Source organism: Coturnix japonica, chromosome 3 (genome assembly GCF_054131305.1).
Source record: "Coturnix japonica strain WE chromosome 3, WE-NBRP24, whole genome shotgun sequence".
Classification (NCBI taxonomy): Eukaryota; Metazoa; Chordata; class Aves; order Galliformes; family Phasianidae; genus Coturnix; species Coturnix japonica.
The window spans coordinates 25,448,655-25,473,966 of NC_140665.1; the positions used below are offsets into that span (position 1 = coordinate 25,448,655).

At 34.9% G+C, this 25,312-nt stretch overlaps 1 protein-coding gene across 1 annotated transcript in view; it reads right to left on the reverse strand.

The window, feature by feature from the left end:
• The window catches only part of LRPPRC (leucine rich pentatricopeptide repeat containing), an 84,409-nt gene that overhangs the window by 41,131 nt on the left and 17,966 nt on the right, over positions 1 to 25,312 (reverse strand). Inside the window, exons 12-23 of the mRNA XM_015857509.3 lie at positions 21,582 to 21,700; positions 20,895 to 20,988; positions 17,788 to 17,857; positions 15,042 to 15,069; positions 12,719 to 12,776; positions 11,493 to 11,599; positions 11,203 to 11,280; positions 10,800 to 10,853; positions 9,972 to 10,085; positions 8,660 to 8,790; positions 7,251 to 7,336; positions 5,422 to 5,626 (exon numbers count right to left, since the gene is read on the reverse strand). Of these exons, the coding sequence (XP_015712995.2) occupies positions 5,422 to 5,626; positions 7,251 to 7,336; positions 8,660 to 8,790; positions 9,972 to 10,085; positions 10,800 to 10,853; positions 11,203 to 11,280; positions 11,493 to 11,599; positions 12,719 to 12,776; positions 15,042 to 15,069; positions 17,788 to 17,857; positions 20,895 to 20,988; positions 21,582 to 21,700 (1,144 nt within the window). The remainder of the gene's footprint in view (positions 1 to 5,421; positions 5,627 to 7,250; positions 7,337 to 8,659; positions 8,791 to 9,971; positions 10,086 to 10,799; positions 10,854 to 11,202; positions 11,281 to 11,492; positions 11,600 to 12,718; positions 12,777 to 15,041; positions 15,070 to 17,787; positions 17,858 to 20,894; positions 20,989 to 21,581; positions 21,701 to 25,312) is intronic.

The following is a 25,312-nucleotide window of genomic DNA, read 5'->3' on the forward strand; positions in this document are numbered from 1 at the left end:
ATAGTATTGCCTCGGCTGCATTCCTAAAGGATTAAAGTGACTGTTTTTAGGTCAAAGCTATCAATAAATGAATGAATAATTGGAATGTCATTCAAACGGGAGCATTAAGAGTTTTCTAGTCTTTAAGTGTGTATTTCTGGAAGCATTAATACTGTATACGAAGAGAAAAAATGTCAGCAAAGGACTGAGATTACAAAAATGGAAATACTGTACTTGTTACTGGTACTTACTGCACGTAGGTTCTCAAATATGTCTGCACTAAAGGAGGTCAATATTTTATACACTTATATACCAGACATTTGGTTTTAATCTATCAAAATCTGACAATTGTTCCATTGCATTCCAGTAGTAAATAAGTAAAATGAATGAACAGGACAAATATAAAACAAACGTACAGAAGTTCAGGCTCTGAAAAGAAATTCTTAGTACTACTATGGCAAGGATAAAAAATCTACCCATCTTATGCTTGTACTTGAATTAGCGTGATTTAATCAACAACTTGCAGTATCTTACAACTGTCACAAACTGCAATTAATCCCAAGTACATCCTAACAACAGCTTTTGGAAGACAGTCCTGTTAGAAAAACACAATGAAAACTAACCTAGTAGAGGTTTCAAATTCCAAGTATAGGTGAGATTTTACTGTGTTTCTTGTTTCGACTCACTAACTTAATAAATAAATAAATAAATAAAAAGCTGCACAAGGAGAAGAATGTCTGCATTTCAAGAAAATGATGCTTGGGCATCAGCTTTTAAAGCAAACAGATAGCTGTGCATTTGAAAATACTTAGTAGTCTTTCTGTAGAACCTTATGTACGCCAAATACCGTTTTATCTTGCCAGAGAAGTACTTACTACAGCACTAAACTAAAAGGCCAGTCCACTATTACTGTTTAATTTTTGTGAATCAAGTCACAGAAGAAATACCCATGTCCATGTACTCACTGCCACATTGACAAACCTGACTTTCAGTGGCAGTCTGCACAAAACTATTGTTTAAAACATGAACACATAATCCATGCACCATTTTCAGGTGGCCAGATTCTACAGGTTTCTCTCAGTTACTTACAAGTAGTATTCTATTAAAGGCTAATATGTATTACACTTCAGATTTTGTGTATTTCTCCCTCTCGCCGAATCACATTTAAAAACTGATACATACTATTATTTCCAAGTGACAGGAGGAACCACAGTCATGACTGTATTATGCTTTCCTCTTACATAAACTAATTAATGTCCCAGTTTGCCTCTATTTTTCAACTAAATAGGAGCTTGAGTTAGGACGACCCAAGTTTTTTGATTCATTTGTTTTCTGTTTAAAATGCCTATTAAGTCCAAGATGCGATGAGCACAAACCTCCAAAACTGCATGGGCAGTTTTACTTACACAAACCTATCTTAGGAGACCAAATGATTCAGATGTCTCCATGTTTGCAGTACACTTGCTAAAGCAAGACTGGCTGTTAACATCACGCATAGATATAACACCCCCCCCACCTTCAATTTCAACACGCCACTCCCCTCCTGCTTCAAGACTGAAGCATTGAAGCTAAACCCTTTTACTTGCAATAAACAACTTTCCCAACCAGAGAGTCTGCCTGATAAAAATAAGACTCCAAATATTGATTTTAATTGGAATGAAGTGCTGCAACATTATGCATAAAGCTTTACTGAAGTGGCAATTTACCTAAGGGGTTTACTGATTGAAAAGCTCTCAAACCTGAAACCGCCAGAGAGGTAGAAAGAAAAAAGGGACTCTGGGGTGGGGGCGGAGGGTAGACTGGTAAAACAAATCCCTCTCTACAAATCTGAAGCAGATGTTAGTGTAGAGAGAAGTCAATTCAGCAAGGTACAATCAGCTTTGCAGAAATTATTCCGTTAAAAGAGAACGGGCTCTTGAAAGAGCTAAATGTTTTTCTGTTCATTTGCTATACTAAGGAATCTTCAAGGAGACTGGTGTTGCAATTACAACTAATCCTCCCCAAAAAATTAACTGTGTTGAAGGCTTTGTAATTTCCCTAGGTACAATTTAGCTGTCACTTACTTTAAAATTTACTCAAACATGCGTTCCGAACAGCACTAACTTCACATGTCAAGTGCTTTCCAGCCAATTGAGTCTAAACTGGAAGTCGGTGTTAAACAACTGAATGATTAGACAAGATAGCTCATTTCCCTGCTCTTTTGTTCAGAATAAAATGCCACATTTACATTATCAGACTCAACAGGATTTTCTGACAGAGGGAGAAAAAACCCTAGTGAACACTGTCCGCACAAAGCACATGAAGCCTGTCATTTACCAATCATCCTTCAAAAAGCAATAGCCATGAATGTAACTTAATTACGACCCAATGATCCTTGACGAAAAATCATCTTATCACTGCCCTGTCCCCATAGGGCAAATGAGACACTTTTGTCCCTTGGTACTGATGATGCTAAATTCCTAATTGCAATAATGGAGTAAGAGAGCCAAACATCCTTAATTTCATTGCGAGATGTAAAGAGTTTTAATGCAAATATTTGAAATAAAGCTGCTACAAATTAGAGAAACTGTCCCTACTAGAGATGGCTTTTCTCTAAAAATACCTCCTAATTTTAGAAAATGTCTATTTTTAAAGTGAATTTAAAAGTACATTAATTTATACGTGCTACAGAATTTTCCCTAACAGAATCACAGGCGAATTTAACTCTGTGAAAACAAAAGAGAAATTGTCAAGACACAGTATTCACACTAACTGCTACATGAAGCCATATTTACTTTGTTTCTTATGTGAAACTAATCACAAACCAGCACACAATGCTTTAATGGATGGACAGTGTTGCATTACAATACATTGATCATTTTTAAAGACACAAAATCGAGCTGTAGTCTTTTGATGTTTAAAAACACAGCTATTAACAACTTGTGCTCAGTCTCTTACAACCAGAGAATATTTTTGTTGATCCCGTCTACAATATGCATAAATTTAATAGCTCAAATGTTCTGCTTTGTTTCTTTCCCCAGAGGTAATATTTTACAAAAGGGAGCACTAATAAAATTAAGATGGGAACCGCATCAAGTTTCTCATGAGGTTAAATACTCTTATTTTTGCTTGTGCCAAAGTTGGCTTGCACATCTTTACTGGAAGAAAGAAATTACCAGTAATTATTGCATCTATTTCTTCTCTGGGAAATAGGTACTAGCAAAGTACTGTACAGCACAAGAGCAGACAGTAACCAACAATGATTGTTTTTTCCTTTTCTGTGCTCTGCTGTAAATTCTTATTTTCACCATGCACTGTAATTTACCAAGAATTTTAGAAAAATTATGGCTATGTACAGAGAAGAGGGGTACCTGTAAATATTTAATCCTACAATTGTCAAAATCTTCAAAAGGAAATCACAGATTCCTTTACAAGCAATTAAAAAGTTTGAATTAAATTAAGAACACAAAACACTAGTGCAACCAATACTGTGCAACATGAAAAAACATTCCACAGCTAATTTCAGAGGCATGCTGACAACCTGCAGCTAAATGACAACATTTCAGTATGATACTAGAGCTGTAGGATGGCAAATAGGAAGCACTATCGCTGAAAGAAATGACTAACGCTTACTTCAGTCAATCAGAACTTTGAAAAACTCTTAGTACTTCCAACACAAAAATCTGTAAAACGCAATTAAAATTCCCAAGATAACTGTGTAGAAAAAAACTTTTCTGTTTTGTCTCTCCACTTCTAGGAGGGCAAAAAGAAGAGAAAATGAGCTTCTTTGTACTGTATCTATATATAAGGCATATATTAAGAGTTATACAGGTGTTATAGAGTTATACCAATGACTCTGTAGCCCTACAGTTCCACAGCATAGAATTATTTTCTTCTTGAAAAGCCTAGTCTCAAAAATCAATTCGTTAAAAACAATAATAGAACAAACAAGCAAAAGATATTAAAAAGTCATTTTTTTTGAAGTTTTGCAAACCGTTTATAATGCAAAAGAGGAAGCAAGCTAAAACATCTTCACTGTCTCATCTACACACAATCACATCGCATCACCATACACTATCTCAAGTGAAGAGAACCCAGTACTACCACGTACAACCCTACATGTCAATGTACATAAAGCAATTACGTAAAAGCAACCACACTTACTGCACACTATAAAGCATATCAGATATTTTTCCAACACATTAGTTACATATGACTGCAGTTAAATTACTTTCACAAACATCTGCCTCATCACGCGATATAATCAAGGCATTGTTGCTGACTACACCCTGCATACTTCAGTTGACCAATCCACTAAAATGCTATTTTCAAAAATATATATATTTACCAACAGGAATTATACCTTTTTGATGAGAAGTCTGAATGCAGAAAATATATTTTTGCATGCCCAGAATATTTACAAGGTCTAAAAATCCCTGTATATTAATGTTCTTGTTAATATGCATCTTTGAGGCTGACTCACATGCATAATACTATGAAGTATTCACTTATTTTGCAGGTATGTTACTGTATTTAATAGTAAGTCTATAACATTTGATATACATGAAATACACTGCAAGAAGCTTATCAGTCACTGTAGTTGGAAGACATTAAAATTGCATGACAACATAAATGACATACTAAGGAAAAAAAGGATTGTGCATACAATAGGGAAAGTTAAAAGTGATTCTTAGCTCAATTTCAGTAAGCACTTGTCATATAGTTCTTATATACATTAATTCAAAAATCCAGCACCTCAACGAAAAAGTTAAGCATAGAACATGACACATTAATTTACAGATACTTTCTACCAGAATCAGTGCATGAACCTCTACTTCCTGCCTTTACAAGTGCATGAGCTTCCTTTTCTATATTAAATGGTATTAGACGCATATAAAGAAAAAAAAATAGCATAGATGAACCAGACAGTACTTTCCCTCAATGTTAAATTCATCACCCCACAAGCTGCAATGTAAAATTATCTGATATTCACAGATTATGTGATTTTGAAATATTTCCATGCCCAAAAAGGGCTCCTCAATTCACCTGAGATCTACTGTATGGTGCAGTGCAATAATGGTTTTGATGTAAAAAGGCATACTACTTAACCTCAAGATCAATCATACCCATCATACTCTGTATGGCTACCTTGTCAAACAGACTTTAAAACCAACTTATTTGCAAGTGTACTTCAATAAACAGCCACCTCACTTTTGGTGTCCATTAAACATAGCTGCTGTTCCCCTGTCGGTATCACAATGTGATATACAACTGATGAAAACCAACTTACCTAACTTAGGAAACCATTCATTACTACTCCAAGATAACTTAAAGCATTATAAGCATGTGAATGTTTGCAGACATCAGCGCTTTCCAACATGAATGCTACTATTTATAGCATGCAAAGGTCATTTTAACAGAAGTATCATTACTTAATTCATCTACAGCCCAAACATAGCTTACTTTTCAAGGTGAACTGTAATCAGAGGGGAATAAAGGGCAGCAGTTTCTGCCAACCCGAGGTTCACAATGGTCTCATGTAACCGATTCACTGTTTCAACTTCACCTCGGATGGCAGCAGCATTAAGAAGGCGGAAAAAAGATGCAACCGCTCTATCCGAGATTGGAACGTCCTTCTCTTTCATCTCTGTTAGAACGTTAATAGCATCTACAATGAAACATCACAAAAGACCCTTAGGTAATTTCATGTAGGGAAAACAAACTGCTATTAAAACAGCATTTCAAACCCAGCAGGAATGTAAATTCTGGCGTATAATGCCGATTTCAAGTTAATTACTACTTGCATTTCTAAACGAGACTACAATTATAAATCCACAATAGCATGGTTTTATCATTTTGCTGCAACTTTGACTACAAATTATAGATAGGAACTGTGTGCCCACTCTGCACCACATAACCCTGTATAGTCTGCCCTATAGCTGCAAGATTCTACTAAATGGATGCTTTTATCGTTCAGTGCTAACATCTGCTAAATCACTCCATTGTTTCTTCAGCAGATGGCTTGTCACGAGGCCAGATAATAAAGATATGTTTACACTGTATATACAGCCAGACTAATGGTCTGATACCGATAGGGCCTGTTTGCTGTGTCGATACTAATTAGCCAAGGAGAGCCAATGAAAGCTTTCTAACAGACTGCATGTTAAAACATTAGGTTCATTAAGCTTCATTAGTAAGGCAGAAACAAACATTTTGGTATACGGAATAAGTGCATTTTTATAACGTTATTAATTATTGCATAGAGAGAATGTTTTGACCACTTTGCATTTGGCTACATTTATGAATTGCTCTGTTTTCTGAGGGACACTTACGCTCTTAAAAGCGAGCTGATCTTTTCAAGCTGCTTTAAAGTAGAGGTAGCCATGATCTGATTTGTTATTATATGGAAAACATCAGCTTTGTTTATTATTTTTCTAACATTAAGACAAATATCAGAAAAGGATTTTACAAGAAAAAGTATTACATTCAATTTTTAATATTGTTGTATAGCATTTTGGATTCAAAACATTATGCTTTTATAAGCCTGGATTATGCTTTTATTCTGCCAGGTCTTCTACAAAAATCACAGAACCCAATATACAGAATCACACTTTCAAGTCGATGATATTCTAGCGTTTGTTTAAAGATCAACCAAATAAGGTAAATTGTAGAATGATATTAAGACTAAATTACTTAAAATTAAAGAGCTAACAGCTTAATGTGAACATCTAGAAATCCAGAATTAGGCAGCTGGCAGAACACTCATTAGAAGCCAAAATTTCCAGGCCGTTTGACAGATTGATTCTAAAAAGCAATAACAAACACATATAAGAATAGTAACAGGAAAAAATATATATACACTTTATAAAAAGTTAAATGATTTTTTTGCAGTACTTGGCTCTTACGGGAAGGTTATGTTTATAGGTTTTATGTTCAGCCTTCAGACCTTCTTAAGCAAAAACAAAGCCATTAGTCTAGGCACATACGCAATTTGTGCCATAAGTCATGATCTTCAAACTCAATCCAAACAGCAATGCTAATAAAAACTAGCTGCAGAAATGCAAAAAGCACTGAGCTGTGCAAATGTAAATGACAAGCTTGCCAATCCATTAAAACTAATGGCCTGCACTGTCCAAGCATCTCTGGTTGAATTCACATGCAAATTTGTATGCAAAATGTTCAAGCACTTTTCAGGACATGATATACCATTAATATCAACTCACGTTTTTATTCCTGAAGCAAGATACCTTTATTATATAGCAGAAATACAGAATAAAAGCAAAAAGGATTACCTTCTAGTCTACCATGCTTTGCTAAGACTTCTACCAGGGCTATGTATTTTCCAGAGTCAAGAGCAACAGGTGAGCTCCGAGGGAAGCTAGAAATTAAAATATTAAAAACTGTATCAGTAGACGTTTAGATTTTACGAATAAAACTTAAAGATTTATTTTAAAAAAACATGCGGTAAAAGGAAATCACCAGGAGCTAAAAGTTATAAGTGTTAAATGAAATGTCTGATGTACCTCAAAAGATGAAAAAATGTTTTCTACAGTTTTCCATCAACAAACCCCCAAATTCTAAAGAAATGTTTTAAAGAGACAAACTGTTTTATTACTTGATAGTTTTTGTAGAAAATAACAGTTTCCCAGAAGCTTGAAAAGAAAAATACAGTCCTCATATATTCTTTCCAATAAGGAAAAGAACATGAAGCTATTCAACCTTGATCAACACATGAAAATCTAGTATTTTTAAGTTACTGTTACGTATTTATTTTCTCTTTCCTGGAACTTATTAAATGAATTTCTCTTTTGTTGTTCCTTTTCGCACCAATTCAAAAAGTTGCCTCTCAGCAGTTTTATGCTGCACTCGGGGCAGATGAGTAAAAACATGCTACTGCACTGAAGCTTCAGTAGAAGAGTTGATTTTACTTCACACAAGCTCACCATGGGAATTGTGTGCAAGTGCTAGTATGCCTGAAATCAATATGATGGGGTATGCTGACCAGTGAATTCCTTGATATTCACAGCTGCTCAATTATTTCACATAGTTTCAAAGCGAAGCAAGGTTTGTTGAGCACCTGTCTCTTAAAATACAGTAGAACAAAAGCAAGTACTTTGTGAGTACATATCAAAATATGAAAGTAACACAACTTGGTTTGCTCCCCACAGCTTCAGACTGAAGGGAGGCTTTCAAGGGCAAAAAGGAAAGGAGGCAAGTAAAAGGACTATCTGTAAGAATATGCTCTTAGTCACAGCATATTTTAGCCAGGAACTATTTTTTTTTTTTATCACCAATACATTAAGATCTGAAAGTAAAAAATTTGAAGTAGAATGTTTATTGTCAATATTAAAATACAATGCCACTCAGAAGCACTGCTATAATATGGGTACAGCATATTCTAAAAATGCTGTGTGTGTTTAAAATGAAAACAAAACAGATGCTAACTTGCCTTTGTTGTTTCTTTGTTTTCATTTATAAAAAAGAAAATTATTGTCCATACAAAGTAGCTGTTTCTTATGTTCAATTACAGAAAACATATTTTTTGTTACAAAAACCCACAGCCCTGTTTTAAATGCACATACATTGGTGGGGAAAACTAATTAAAAATGGATGAGGGGGTTAATATTCAACCTACTTAATTCAACAAGGTCTGTGTATCAGCATAAATCTCTGTGACATGTTTCAGTGCCGGTGTACTTACACTTTTTCTTTCAGGTTCATTGCCTCTTCTACATTATCGTGTCGACAGCACAAATTTATTAAGGCTGCATAGCCACCGACAACCATGTCCGGTTCGTATTTGGCTTTCACTTCAAGGGCTTTTTGCATATTCTAAAAAAGGAACAAAGCAAAGATGTGAACTAGAGGAAAAGTCAATATGACATTATGAATCTTATATGTTCGGTGTGCAGTTATGCGACTGCTCTAGTACTTTTAATAGTAAAAGACCACATTTTAAAACACAGAGCTTAAATGGTTTAGAAAATCTTAAACATAATTTTGCAGAAGTTGGCATCTACAACAGCCTATAGGTTAACTTCAGAGGATATTTCAAAGTAACTTTCTTGCTTCAAGCTTCTTTTTCTTTCGACTTTTTTTTTTTTTTTTAAGCCCACACAGACACTATAAATGTAGCCAAGTTCTGAAATTTGGAATTCTTAACAACAGATTTTCACCTAGTATATGCCCAAAAAAATAAATAAAACTATTTCCTAAAGGATAAGATTTTATTTAACTATGTCATGGATACCTTTTTTTTTTATATATACATTTCTATTCATATGTTTGACCATTTTGAACTTACAATGGTATCTGCTTCTAGTCTTCCTTCATATGCAGAATTGTAGAGGCAGACAACTGAGAATCACTCTTTCTAAACTACATTCTTAGAAGAGAATACTGGGTTATCATCTGCACAACTGTTACTGTTCTTACAGGTACAGCCTTATAGGCAGGATCACACAGAACAAGCAACTAACTAAAAGTGTGGTGATACCTCACAAATTACAGGCACATGCTAAATGAATGTAAACTACAGCTGGACGCCTGCCGAATGAAGGCAAGAGACCCTTTATCTCAGAAGAGCTTTCCTCCTGCAGGAAAATGGAATTTCAATCCCTGCATTAACAACCTAGTAATATTTGAATTGCAAATGACTAGTGCATGTATCAGTTGCTTGACAATCTAGATATAAGAGACCGGAGCCATGGCTTGAAAGGACATTTGGCATGTATGATAAACCTATCACAGCTGTTACTATCATTCACTTTGCAGATTATTGTAAACAAACTTCAGCAACCCCAAAACATGCCATTCAAGGTGTTGCTGAAATTAGTTAACCTTTTGATTTAATTGCTTTTTGCACTTATGTTTGATTTATAAGCATCAAACCATGAAACCTCAAGTACCGCACTTGTCTTTGCTTAACCATTGTCTTTCCATAATAGAGTCATTTATGTCCCTTTAAAAATATAGCTATGTGCTTCCAATTATCTCTGCATTGCTTAAGATACCTCTTCTTCACAAAGAGCATATATGAGTTGTTTCAAGACATCTGTAATAGGCTGGTTTTCAGCTTTTCGCTTTTCTAGTTTCTTCTCCAAAGCAGACACGTCAGATTTAGCACTCTAAATGAAGGTAACAGAAAAAAATGTCAATTTCAAAAACACCCTTCCCTGAACAACTTGTCGGATCACTTTAATGAAAGACAGACAAAATAATCCTCTTCTTCTATAGTATGTGAAAATTTCTAATGATTTAAGATGCTTTTATCTGTTTAAAGAGTACATACTAATTAAATATTTGAGTCAGAATATATTTTTTAAAAAGAACATTAAGTAGTATATCAACAAAGGTCAGCACTACTACTTCTTTCATACTCTCACTAGTGCTCAGGGAAGTAGGAAACATAACCCTGTTTCTTTTCCTATCTCTATTCTGTTCAGATCAGAGATGTAAAACTTGACACTGCACCATTACACGCAGTATGGATTTACTTAGTTCCTGCCACTCAAGTGGATCACTGTAATTTACAAGCATGAATTAAGCTTCACAACATCTATGTTAAGTAGCTAGAACTTTAAAAAAACAAAAATGAAAGGGAAACTGAGGCATGAAACTTCAGCCAACTCCAAGGTCAAACATCAGGTCTATGTGAAAAATCTGGACAGCCTTTATTCCTACTCTGTAAAGTAACCTCTGAACATCAAGTGGTATATTTCAGAAATGTTAATATACTCCCATGACCTGATGGCTAGCAATTACAGCTCATCCAAAACCCATATCCAAACATTAGTATTATTCTTGTAAAAACAAGTATAGCCACTGGTGAATTTACTTACATCTGTAATGTCTTCTGCAGATGTGGATTTTTTAGGACATAGTGATCTTGCATCCTAAAAAGTATTAAGACAGTAAATAGATCACTAATTCAAAACAAGAAGTTCAGTCTATAAGTAAGCATATCATACAAAAAAAGTTGTAGGTACATAATTACAAATTAAATCTGCATTATGCAGAATTATTACACTGACATGAAAAACACATTAAACAGATCCCCCTAACTATTTCATACATGAGAATGACAATAATTTCAATAGCTATTGAAAAATCATGGCAAGGCGAAAAGGCTTAAATATAAATCACTGCATAAGCACATTTATATTGCAAAGGAGAGTATGTATGCACAGAGTACACGTTCCCCGTTTTTGTTAGTTTTAAAGGAATTGCCACAGAAGCACAGACCTTAATTAATTCAGGAACTTGAGAGGAGTCCAGCAGTCTGCAAATGCCGCTGCAGTAGGTTGCAGGGATAACTATATTCTGTACCAAGAGGTGGGGAAAAAATTATATGAGTTTTGAAACACAACCAAAATGAAATTTGTCTAACAGAAATTATCTTAGACGTAATTCAAGTCTCCAGCTCTTGCATGTCATTGAGAAGTGGTCTGGTTGTACTTAAAAGCAGCAATTTCAAATCTAATAGATACATGTCAGGCAGGACAGGCATTATGTAGCAAAAAATGAAATGGTACCATCTTCTTCAGCTGATGGAAGTATTGTCTCAAACGCTCCTCCTTGGCCTGTACCTCTGAGTCACTCATGCTGTCAATCAAGTGATAAAGAAAATAGCCAACAGCTTCTGTGGAAAAAAACAAGAGAAAGCATTCCACTAAAATTACCGAGACTGTCATGTTATCAAGATTAATTTATAAGAAATCATTTTGGTGTGAGATGTCACCCTGATGAGAGGCTCTGAAATGGCAACAATGATCACTGAGGCATAGAGATTATGTGGTTTGGGAGCACATATCTAACTGGTGAGTGAAAGGAATATTAATTATTTTCAGACCCAGTGACAGCTTTTCAGTACAGAATCTTACTTCAATCTATTTTTTCCACTACTGTGTGACAGAAGTGGTGCTGCCCAAGGCCTTCCCCCCCTTTCCTGCCCACTACCCCAAATAGTTGCCACAAATATTTTGTCACTGCTCAAAAGAGAAAACTGATTTCTACCACTTTGCATATTTAGTATGAACATTTTCCCCATTATATTCTATTACCGAGCTACATTAAGTATTGTAATACTGATAGGAAGGCATATGAGGTATTTTAACCATCACATAACTAATATTGAAGGGGATGTCTATTAACCAATGAAAATTAACAGATTTTTAGCAAGAACTGTTGCTGAGATTCTTATATAGGTAAATGGAAAATATACTGAGTTCTAGACTTGAAAATCAGAACAGTATTACTACTGTCTTCTCAAAAGGTCAGCTTTCCCTCCCTGTAAACCTCCCCTAGCAGGAGAATTTTTGCTTTTTAAATCCAGATTATACAGGGGAAAAAAAAAAAAGTATATTTACTCCAAAGCATAAGACTTGGGGTATTAAGTACCATTGTGCTTGACAAATTTGCAAAAGCCACTAAAGGCAGAATTAGATGGAAAAACTGCTTGTGTTGTCATTCAAAGAATTTAAGCATTGCTACTCTGCTCATTCTAAATCTGTATTTTGGTAAAAACTTAGAAAAATAAAATAGTTATCAGCAAGTTTGTTCATAATACTAAAAAAGAAAAGATCGAATGGATTTCAAAAATATGCTCTGATTATTAGAAACAGGATTTTACCCAACATGTTTTCAAATTTCACTTTCAAAAAGAAGCAATCAGTGTTTACTGTTGTAATCCCTCAAACCCATCATTACACAGAAGAACGGATTTGTGGATAAGTTACAATCATAGAAATTGAAACTCTACCAGTTGGTCCTGGAGGCGTCAGGCAATATCGTTCATCCTTGTACAACAGTTCTGTTATCTAGTAAGACAGAATAATCGTACATTGCAGCCAAGAGAAACAAGCAAGAACAAATAGTACCTGAAATTCAATTCTCAAAATAATAAAGCATTTCTCTGTTAAGTATTACTCTTTACCACAATACAGTAATTCTGTAAAAAAAAAATATATATATATAAGGAAGGGATTTTTTTTGTTTTGTTTTCTTTGTGTGTGTTGTTTTGTTGTTTGTTTTTTTTTTTAAATAGTAGTTTTTCCTTAAAAATATATACTGCAGAGCGAAATATGTTCTGAGATGCAGCAGGAAGTCATTCTGTAGCATGTTTATGTATCATTCTACAGAAAGTTAAGGATCAATAAGATACGACTTAAAGCAAGTATTAACCGATGCCACTCATGGAGATTTGAACAATTATGTTTCAATTTACTGAAAGGCTGAAATTGGTCTGTAAAGCTTCATTATTATTTTTTAAATCGTGAACGAAGAAAATACATGAAGAAAATAGAGGAACGTGATTTAGCATGCTCTCTTAGATTTAAGATAACTAGTATAGTTATCCTAAATAAATGCAGTTTTGAATAACAGAGCATGCATCCATAAGAATTAATTGCATTCTTTATACTTTGTCTAAATTTAGCACATGTTCCATTAGTCTTGTACAAATTGAAGAGATATGTAAATTTTACTTCAGAGGAAAAGAAGCACTTAGTCCACATCCCCCCCTCCCCCCCAGTCCTACTCACAAATACTTTACTTTAACTTAAACAACATCTTTTTAAAAACCATTTGACTGTTCCTAAGAAAATTATATCAACTTTACTTAAAATCCAAGTTTTTAACTACTTCCAAGAATTCTACTATATCTGTCACACTTGTAGGATGAAATCTGAAAGAATTAGGAGGGAGGTGTATTCTCAGTGTCAGAGAGCTGTGTTTAGACAATGACAAAACAAAAAGGAACCCTCCCTTTTAATTGTTAGTGAAAATGAATAAATAAAGTAAGAAAACACCAAGTGTAATGTAATCTATCACTTGTCATTCTTTCAACAACCCAGATGGTTGAACTACCATGTTCTTTTGTCCTTTTCCCTTTATTCTCCTATGAGGAACCAAGGCACAGAACACCCTCCAACTATAATAAAAACTGTGAAAGTCCTAACACATTTCTCATTCTGAACCAAATTCCATACAACACAGAAAGGAACAGATTGCAGAAAACAAAAAATACATGGTGTTATTTTTAATGCCAAGTAACAAATAATTCCCCAAGTTAGCATTTCTTATTTTAGAAAGATGACAAAATGTACCCCTCCTCCATTGTGGAGAATGGCATAACTGTAGACATGACAATATGCAGACCACCTTTATTTCAGCCCTCTGACTATCCTTCAAGTTTAGTTCTGCTACAGGAGCAATAAAACAGATTCCCTTCCCTTTCCCCCCCCCACCACACACACACAAAAAGGAAGAATAAATGCAGACAAAGATGTTCTCTGGCCATCCTCTGACAGAAAATGATGGGAAAATTTAAAATCCTGCACCTCACAGCTGCAGCTGATTTATCTAAATCTTTAAACAGCAAAACCTCCCAAATTTCTAATTCCATTTCATTGCATGATTTCTTCACAGAATCTGAAATACACTGCAAGCCAAGTACTGACATATATTAGTCAGCAGGTACAATTAAGAAAAACATAGGAAGTAGTGCTTGCCTTCGTAAATTTGGTAACCATAAACTAGTCGGTATCAGTCAACACTTCCTCACTTTTAAGTCCCTGCAAAACTTATACTGAGGAGCATCTTTCTAACGTGCTCATGCCAGGGAAGGCACGATCAGTCCATTTTCATTTGACTTTGAGTGATGCCCTTTACCTGTGTTTGCTTTCAATACGTTAAGTAAAATGACAAAAACATCAGAATTCTAATAATAGCTTATTATTTTATTAATATTGGTGGGGGGAAGAAAGTCCCAAGCAGGCAGAAAAAGGAGTTTATTGTCAGGTAAGTCAACCATGGCCAGCTTTGTTTCAGAAGCTATAAATATATATACTATCTTTAGTTGTAATAGCATTCATCTACAAATCAGAGTAAAGCTACATATTTGATTTTCCAGAGTTGCTCTTGGCACGTATTAAATCTCTATTTCATACAGCTGTACAATCTGCCACTGACAAATGTCTTGCTCACTATTGCCAATTACCAGGCTCAGAATTTAAATTTAAATTAGTTCATCACTGACATACATGGAACCTGATTTTATTTACAGCGCTACTATCTCCACTTACCTTGCTCCAAAGCTGTACATCATTCGAGCTGAAGAGGGCAGCAAAGGATAACAAATTAAAACCTTCGAAATGATTTTATTCTTGTATTTTTTTTCTTAAATCCACAAACTGAACTAACATTAAGGATCTCAGTAATTAAGGCAAAGTATAAATATTATTAATAGCCACATCATGTTTAAGTCAGTTTTGTACAGAAGGATTGTATATATTTTTTTCTTAATGTACTACAACTGAACTCGGCTTCTACTGAACAACACAAAATAATACAGCAGTCCCAATAACTAAGAATGTGTTTCAGCTTTATCTCAAGACCAGTCTTTTAGAATGTGTTAACTGCACTTTTTATTTTTATACTTCATTCTGTTGACATTTCAAGCAAATAAGCTTCACACAGCAAACACTCAATATGTGGAATTAAAGTCTGGACTCCCATGCATTAAAGTTGGATTTTTATAAACACGTACATTTAATGTACTAAATGTAAAAACAAAGATTCCTCCTTTCTCCCTTTATAGAAGAGATCAGAACTCAATGTAGAGCAGTTATGGGCACATCATACCAAAAACCAAATGTTAACTGTTTCACTGAAATATGAAAAGCCTAACACATTCTGATTCTCTACAATTAATAGGAATTCTACCTAAATACTACAACTTTTCAACAACTATAAAGCAGCAGCGTTAATCTAGACAAGGGTGGCAAAACAAAAATCAAAAGCTTAACACCTTCATTTATTCTTCCTACAATTTTTTTAAGAAGAAAATGAAATTTCAGTCTCAACAGCTGCAAAAAACTTCAAAGCATTTACAGAAGTTCACAATTTTATTTTACTTAGAAGTTCACAAATCATTTATTCTTTGTGTTAAAGCCACTTGTATTTGAAAATGAGAGAAATGCGGGTCCACATATAGGGAAAAAAAGAAAAAGAAAAAAAAGAAGCTATTGTGAGGTTAGTTAAGCTTTCTTGGGTGAACTCATTCTACCACTGACAGCATGACAATGAACGGCAGATATCAAACGCATCAATTTCCCAAAGTACTCGACTCTGAAATAGTAATGGGACATCAGGTAGATAGAATGGGAATACTTTGAAGCAATAACTGGAAAAGAGCAGCTTCAACAGAAATCCATAAACTAGTCTGCTACAGAAATTGTTTATGCATCCCTAATGTGTCTGTGTTCTGGACTTCTGTACACCAGTTTGAAACTGTTCATTTCAACATTTGAGACCAGCATCTAGACACGAAATTTTGCTGTGCTTGGCTTTTTAAAATATATATCATGATACTCAATATTCTCTTCTTTTATCCTATCATACGCTTAAGCTTCATTTTTAGACTGTTGAAACCATTAAGTTTAAAATGGAGAAGGAAAAATGACTTGGCATGCTTTCAGAAATAGGTAAAATTCAGGCACAGCCAACCTTATAATACAGCTCTTGAAGCCAGGTAACAATAAAGGTGAGAAATATTACAGAACTGAAAACACTTTCAAAACCAAATTGGTCATCTGGGCTCACAACTGGACTGACTGTTTTATCAACTGGGAGTGTAACTATTTTGCTAGGTAGGTATGATTTTTCAGAAGGTTATTTTCCTAGTACGCATTGATATTATTTTCAATTTGCTCTAAATCACACCCTGATCACCTGCACAATTCTCCTGTAGGAAGGGATTTTCATGCTACTCTTGGTGAACTACGGCAAACATTGCCTTCCTTTTTTGGTCAAATCCTACTTGAATTGATTATTTCTCTATAGTTGCAGACACAAAATTTGTATTAATTAAAATAAAAGTTTAACTGAAACATATTATTCTAAGACTGACAACTACAAAGAACAGCAAGTCCAACTGGATCTACAACAATACTGTACTTATCCTTTCAAAGTCAAGGTCATATAGTTCTACTCAATCTTAACATTGGTTTGCTTTTTTTCTTTTCCCTTGGTAGAACATGATCAGCTGGACAAAACTTGCTATTTACTAGATAATTATTTTGGCTGTACTCATCTGGTACGCTTTGCTAATTTGAAATGTGACTGTATTTAGGTTGTATAGCCATTAAGAAAAGTTCAGGAAATCACTTATTCTTTAAAAACAGTCCTCAGACTCTTGCAGTAATATTAATGTGATTTCTGTGGTGTGGAAATGAAAAAAATCCACTTTTATTCACAGTCTTTAATGTTTGACTGGAGCAAAAAGAATGACAGAAGTGCCTGTTAGGTCTACAGAAGAATGTATAAATAAAGACAACCCCGCAAGTAGTACAATATCTTCCTTACAAATTGAGGCTAAATAGCTCTGAATACAAAGTCATGTCAGTGTGGCTTCAGCTATCAGATGTATGCCTGGCTTCTATTACTATTCAGTTCTCATTAAGCAGATGTTTAAGGGTTAACAGTGATAATCTGTGGGGGAGTCATGTGAGCACATCGATTTATCAACATAAAACTTCACAAAGGTAAAATTTCAAGTGTTCAACACCCTTATAAGTCTGAATACTGTCAAATACTATAAAATAAATAGGAAGAGTAGTATGTTCAGATACATTAGAGGCAAGGAAACCAGGAAGAGTAGAAAGAAAGAAATATTGCTCAGATCTGCTACAGCTGAAAACCTACTTAAAAATTCTCAAAAATGGAGCAGGGGGAAGAAAGGGGGCAAAGACTGCAGAGACTTGTGCTCAACAAGGCAAAAGCGAGGACACTTAGGTAGAGAGAATAAAAAGGGTATTCATACAACCTTACCTTTTAAATCCCAAAATGAGGCTGTTCCTAAACTGACGAAAATCTATAGGAGGTGTGCTTGCTGAAGACACTGTAAATAAAAGCAGTATTTCTGAACAGACATTCTGAAAAAGCCCTGAACTCCAACCAATCAGTTAGTCATGTAAACAAGAAGTCAAAACTATTTTGTTAATTAGTAAATGGTAACAAACAAAATCCAAATTTCAAATGCTATGGTACTGGAAAAGGTCCTGGCTTTTATCAGCTTTCAATCTGCTTCCTTCCTAAAGGGTTTAAATATTCCAAGAGAGAGATTGTTCGATTCTTAATTGTCGAAAATGTGTTAGCATATACATTCTTCATGCAAACTGAAAAGAGGAAAAAGCATTTTCACTGCACAAAAGTAAAAAGAAAAACAAAATTCCCCATTCGAAAAAGCAAAATAAAAACCATATAACTCTAATCAGGAAAACTGGAGAAATTCATACTGAGGAAAAAAAAAATACACCACAGGCAAATGGTTTTCTGAGTTGTTTTAGACTGAAAACCTGACTTAAAATAGGCATTAATTTTTTTTTCTTTTAAGACCACAATACTTAATGTGCTTATGCCAGTGTAAATTGCTTGACAAGAAAGAAAAAGTAGTTTTATCAATCTAGTGCATTATCCACTGAATTAAGTTAAATGCAAGGGGTGAAAAAGAGGAAAAAACATCTTTGAATAACCCTAAGCTGTTAATATTAACATTCAGAATTGTTGCAATATTGGATGTACGCAAAGGAAAATGAATTTTTTTTTAACAATAAATGGCTTCTCAGAGACTTTTAGGTCTATGCGTTCAACTTTATATCTTTCCTTCCCTAGATATTCCAAATCAGTCTATGATGTTCTTCTACAACTTCTGTCTCTCATTCCAGCATTACGGTACAGAAAAGAAGGACAACAGCAATACGCAGGCACTGTACAAAGCCACCTCTCTCGCCTTCACTGCTACAATAGCATTAAACCCTCTAAAACCCTGAACACACTGGGCCCCTTCAGCAAGGGTTGCAATAAAAACACCAGCTCTTTGAGAACCTGAGAAATAAAATGCAGGAAAAACACACAAAAATACTCCTTAGCCTAAGTGTGGGCATTCAGAAAATTAAGTTTATATGCTTAACTCTGTTGATTTTAAATTCTCAGGTGAAGCTGCTTTCAAGCAACTCTCCGTACAAATCCTCATCCAGTGAAACTTTTTGCTCATAAAATGAGGAGCAGAAAAAGCATTTTGGTATGCTCAGCTGCTGCTGACAATCGGCAACCTGGTTTCCTTAGCAACAAACAAGTCTGAGAAAATCAAGGGGCTGACAATGAAGTGGAATGGAATGGCATGATAGAGGGGAAAAGCAGCTCTCATGTACGCTGCCTTACGCGCCCAGATTCTTCAGCTGATGCTTCACAGTTTTCATCTTGTCGGTAGGAGAAATCTATACATTATAAGGTAGAAGAAGCTGAATCAATACACCTAGATAGCAACCAGCACTGGTACATAGACTCTGCCTCCCCTGACTGCACTGATGAGACAATCTTCAACTGTTTTCCATACTGCATCTATTTTCCCCCCTTCTTAATACTGCAAAAGAAGCCAATTCAAAAAAAAGTCAGTTGTTTAATAACTTTGCCTTATCTTTTTATAGGTGCTAATTAGGTTTACTAGCATCATTTCAACTTGGTAAACTATTATAGGAATATCTTACTTTAAGGCTCAAGTTCAAAAGAAATTTTGCATGATTCCATGAATGATTAACGATAGTCTTTATCAAAAGAAATACCATTAAATTTAAATTCAACACCCAGACAACAGCTAAGCAATACACTATGTGAGAGTAATGCCATGACAATAAAACAAAATGCAGCCTATGTAGCGTTACTGTATGATCCTAATAAATAGTTGCCCCTACATTTTTCATAGTTAACATTTCTGCTGTACTAATAACTAACAAAAGTAATAGCAAAACGTAAGGTGAACCTTGAAAGATCCACTAACTGATAAATGTTCATTACTAGAACAAATCACTGACTAACAGGCACTCCTTGTTATTCTTACTCACTTAGATACTAATAGAAAAACTGATTAGAGCTTTCACAGGGACACTCTTGAAGTTTTAATGTCAAATTCAGCTTCTTGCTGTGATTCTTTTTTCATCTTTAAATAAACACCAGGATTATCCTGTTTTACTATAAGTTTATGGTTAATGCTATTTTTCAAGCCTCAACACAACCTCCCAGAGTCACAGCTTAGTTCTTCCTTCATTAGTTAGAGAAGTCGGGGACTATTACATCAGGAGTCTCCTTAGCTTCTCCCTTAGTGTTATACAAAAATAACTGTTGTTTGAGGGATTTTTTTTTCCCCCATCAGATTTAGTCCAAGATCAGAAGTTTTATTATGAACTCAGTATAACAGACAAATAAAAGATATGTTTTTAATTCTGAAGAGATACATGCATTACTATTTAACCGTGCAAATCATCCCATTGCATGCATTTAATCAATGAAATATATTAATGTTAGCAGCCAGTGACCATCAGAACAGTCTCTGAAGAGTACTCTTAAGTGATTAAGTCACGCTACTACAACTCCATGACCTAATTACCCCATCAAATTCATACACAACTTCCATTGACAAACAAACAAGCAGAGTACCCTCATATTAACATCAGTGCCATTCAGCTTTTTAAAGCTAGTTTGTTCATAAATTATTCTGTAGTACTTTGAAAACACAGTTAGACTGCCATCCCAAGAAATTTTTGCCACATACAGAAAACATGACCAGTTTCTGTGCCAAGACTTTGAACAGTTGTTGTGTAAGGCAAATTGCTTTTTTAAGTGCTATACATCCTATCACAATCACAGCTTTGCTAAATATGATATATGCAATGTTATGGCCAACCTCAATACTAGAAGATGATTTAACCATGATATGTTGTTCAGAATTTGAAGTTTCGAGTTTGACATCTTGTCACAGAGAACCTCGTGTAATGAAACCTTTGCTCAGACATCCCACATATTTTTATAGCCTTTAACCCCTTAGCATATAATCTATCAGCACTGAGTATGTAGTAACACATGACATGAAATATACTTACATAGAGAAACAACATTTTTCAGTCTTCCATGTCCTGCTTCATGTCTAATTCGAGCTATAAAGAGTCCATCAGTTTCAAAGAGGCAGTTATTTTCCTGGAGAAAAATAACCAACAAAACCAACACTAAGAATACTGTCTGATATATATATATTTTTAAATGCTTCCTTCCCAAAAACTATTGGCATTCTTGCACTGATATCTGTTGATAACCTAAAACATGCCCTACAGATGTCTACATGGCTAACTGGATGAGTCGCTACTCAAAATTTATTCAGTTTCTGTATCAAAATCAATTGGAAAAGAGAGTGAGCAATTGCAAAAAGAGTGGGAGAGGAACTCTCATGTCCGTAATTTGAATCAAATAAGAAAAGGACTGCATCGGAAATAATTATTACTGACACGGACATAGTTTTAATCCCCAGAAGAAAAGCAACACATGTTTTTAGTCTCTGACTTCTAGAAACAGAAAGTTAACAAAACCCAAGGATGATATTTAGGTTAGCTCTGAAACAGCAAAATAAAAAAGAAGGGCAAACAAACAGAGTAATGACCGCTTCAAAAGTAAACTCAATATACTAAACAGGCTTGATCACACAAGTTCACATTTAGAGCAGTACAGGTACAGAAAACATATAGAGAAACATACCATGCAATAATCGCCTTCATGAATTCTAAACGCAAACTCACCTTCATCTGGGCACAGGCAGTTTCGATATCAGCAAAATTTTTAAAAACATAGTCTGTGTACGTTTCTGCATTGAGTTCCACCCCCAACTCATGCATCACTTTGAGGACCTCAAAGACACCTATCAAAACAGAATGGGTAAAGCTAAGCACTGCGGAAAAATGAGTACCTGGAGAAACATTTAAAAATAAATGTTGCATTTCAAAAACCAGACTTGTCTCCTCAATTTTTTTTCTTGAAAAAGGGAAAATACTGCATTTTTATTTGAAGCGTTAATGAAGATCTTAATTGTGAAACTTGAAATTGATCTGCTAGACTTCCTGTTGCACGCTGCACAGTCAAAACCAAGAAACACTTTGCTAGCTAACACACTGCTAATACAAAAAGTTATTTTCCAGCGTAGTTAAAATGACTGTTACTATCATTTATATTGCAAATCATCTTCTAAAGTTATATATGCCTATATTAGTAGGCATAAAAAACATTCTGAAATTCAATGCGAAGAATCAGGTGATTTCAAGACAGAAGCGCATTCATCAGCGTGTAATAAATTCTTAGCTTTGTTCCCAGAACCCAATCCCACTTAGTAAGGCAAGATCCATTCTTACATTTTTATTTAAAGCTTTCAAAGACCTGTTTAACACAAATAACATTTTCATCATCAAATGGGTTAACTACTGCCTGCATCAATGCATCAGCTTCAAAATGGAAATTCAGAAAAAGATTGGAGTCTCCAAAGCCCCGGTGAAGCTGCGTTACAACTTCTACATGATCCAGATCAATTCACACATTATTGCTGTACATGAGCTTTTGAAGACAATGGAAACCAAATCTTAACAGAGCTCAACAATAACATCATAGAGTTTTAGAGTATAATTCATGCTTTTTAATTGTTCACACTCTTCTAGTGTGCGGAAACTTCTTGCAATAACCCTAGTAAGCAAACTCGGAACCTCTGTCAAAACCAATACAGGTATTATCATTTCTGCTGGTCTAAAAATGATTTGTCAGTTGCTGCAGGACACCAGTTCCAAACAGCATATGTTTTTTTCAACTTGCATTTCATACTTATTACTTTAAAAATGTAAAGTTTCCCAAAGTCCCTGTCTTTGCCCTGGAGTGCCACCTATGGAAAAGTGACACTTCCATGAATATTTTATGCAGTGCACTATGGTGCAAATAATCAAATGTGAATTCCCTTTGAGCACTTGCAAATACATGCAGGCAAGTCACACTAGATTAAAGTCGCATCATCTGTTCGAGTTTGCCTTAAACAAAACTCTGATTTTGGCCCAGAATATGTGAAAATATGAATAAAGAATTAATTGCAGCAAATCTTTCCTGATACCTTTGAAATCTTGACAGCTACTTTCTACCTAACTCTACTTAATATTTTCACCTTCTCAGCAAATATATTAAACCCTCTTCAGTTGAATGAAGTATGGTAAAACTCAGGAGATCCAAGTTCAAATTTCATACCTTGATCAAAGTACTAAATAAAGGGGCTCGTTAAGCATAACCATTCCCAAGTAGCCATTTCTCACAAAAACACTGAATGACCTGGCACAACTCCTGAGCCGGTAACAGCACGTGTGAAGGTTAGGAAGCGAGCAGAAGACTGGGATGAAAATTAAGGAGGTACATCAGCAAACTACTGAAGTACTGCACATAGCCAAATTAAGGTGTGACTAAAAACCATACTGAACAATAAGAAAAACAAAAAGCCACAACCAAATAGTCTTTCGGTCAGACTCTGTGCATTACTAGAGCTCATTTTCCTTCTGCCAAAGATTAGTCTCTGAACCACAGAACAGTTCATTTAAAAAGTCTGCATCTTAGATACAAATTGTGCAGACATGAAGTTTTAGAATTTTTATTCACAGCAAATAACACATGAAACTTTAAGTCCTTTTTGCCTAGATGCACAGTAGTTCCACTGACCAACAGGACCTCACAGTAAATTCCTCCAGCCACTACTCCACTTGATCAAAAGGAGTTTTTTAAGACATCATACTGAAAGAGCTGAAAAATAAAAGTTAAATACCTAAGTTAAGTTGCAGGGAACAAAATACAATCTAACTTTTATCAATTGCTGGAAATAGCACTGGAACACCCCAGCAGAGGTACAAAAGCATCTTTCCAGGTTCAAATAAGTATATTCAAACACAAATGCAAAATACATCTATCATAAGATAGCCACAGTATCTGTGATAGAGCACAGCAAGTTGCTGCTCCTCAAGAAAAGGGAGAGACTCACATTTCAGTCTATCTTCCATTTCTCAAGTTTTGTAAAAGAAGTGCTCCTCCTTACTAACATGGTCCCACCAGAACAGGGAATTTCTAAGGCACTTAAGCACAGTTCCACATGGTAAAGTGCAGCAAAACTGAGCTTAAAGTAATTCTCCAAACAAAAAAACATTGTCTGGATGACGAGCTACGAGATATGGTTTAGTGGTTTGCTGTAGCTACGGTAATGGGAGGTCGGTTGGACTAGGTGATCTTGTAGGTCCTTTCCAACCTTCTGCTATTAATCTGAGATGCAGTCAGAATTTTGTGGCTGGAGAGATGTGCCTTCAAAACACAACCTCAAGAATTACTTCGGGAAACTACTCATTACTCATCTGTCAGTGTGGACTCACACTTATTCACCTCTTCATCCATCTTTTAATACAAGAGGCATAATAAAAATTGAAAATAAAAAATAACTAAATTGACTCCATAATAAATGAAGGAGTGAAATAACATGTTCAGTTATTAGCCAAGTCAAACATGCTTAACTTAAATAGGCATTTCAGCTCATATACAAGATGAATCTCAACGCCAATTACCTTTTCAGATCTACAGCTCTTTTAAACCCTTTTAAATATTTTCATTCCTAAGCCTAACAGTATTTATTTAGATAAACGTTACAGAAGTTAGCACTTAATATAAAAGATATACCTTAAAGCAAGCATATCCAATCTGAAATTGTCTGCCTGTGTAAAATGACTCAAAAGCACTGGCTGCTAGTTCAGACTGATTAAGTTCTCTGAGGTATATTTAAACAATTGCCCTATTTATCTTCATTCCTCTTAGCCATTATTTCACTCTTATTTCTTTCAGCTTCAATTCCATAACAGAAAAGTTAGGGAATCTTCTTTGATATCCCATGTCAGCTTTTGTTACAATAAACATTAGATAAATGTGCAATTAAATGTTGCTACTGGTTATATAATTGCTTGGGTCATACTACGTATACTGATTCAGGCAATATTTCCTGAAGTTCTAGACAAGTTGTTGCTTATGTCATGCGTGCTTTAAAGATTTAGGTCTGTTGTCTACTTCCTATTAGATTTTTAGCAGTTCTTTTTCCCCCTAGAACTTATTTTTCATTTTCAAAAAATTACCTATATTGTGATACAAAACGATACCCATCAGGCCAGGCATTACTACTTTGCAGAGAAAGGAATTATTAGTTCCTTTTTAGTATGAGATGTGATACCGTGCCTATATCTTTGTTTGCACAGACCTGTTGTTTTATTTATTCAGCTTCTACAAAGCACCACTCTGCTCACTTACTGTCTGTTGTCACCTTCAGATTCTCACTGAAGCATTATTGTTTTCTCCGTTATTTCTACAAAAATTTCAGGGTACTCCCATCTCCCCTATCCCTTAATTGTACTGGTTATATTTTGAGACAGTGATTCTCATCTATTCTATCTTCTTTTTAATTACTATTAAATTTCAAAAATCA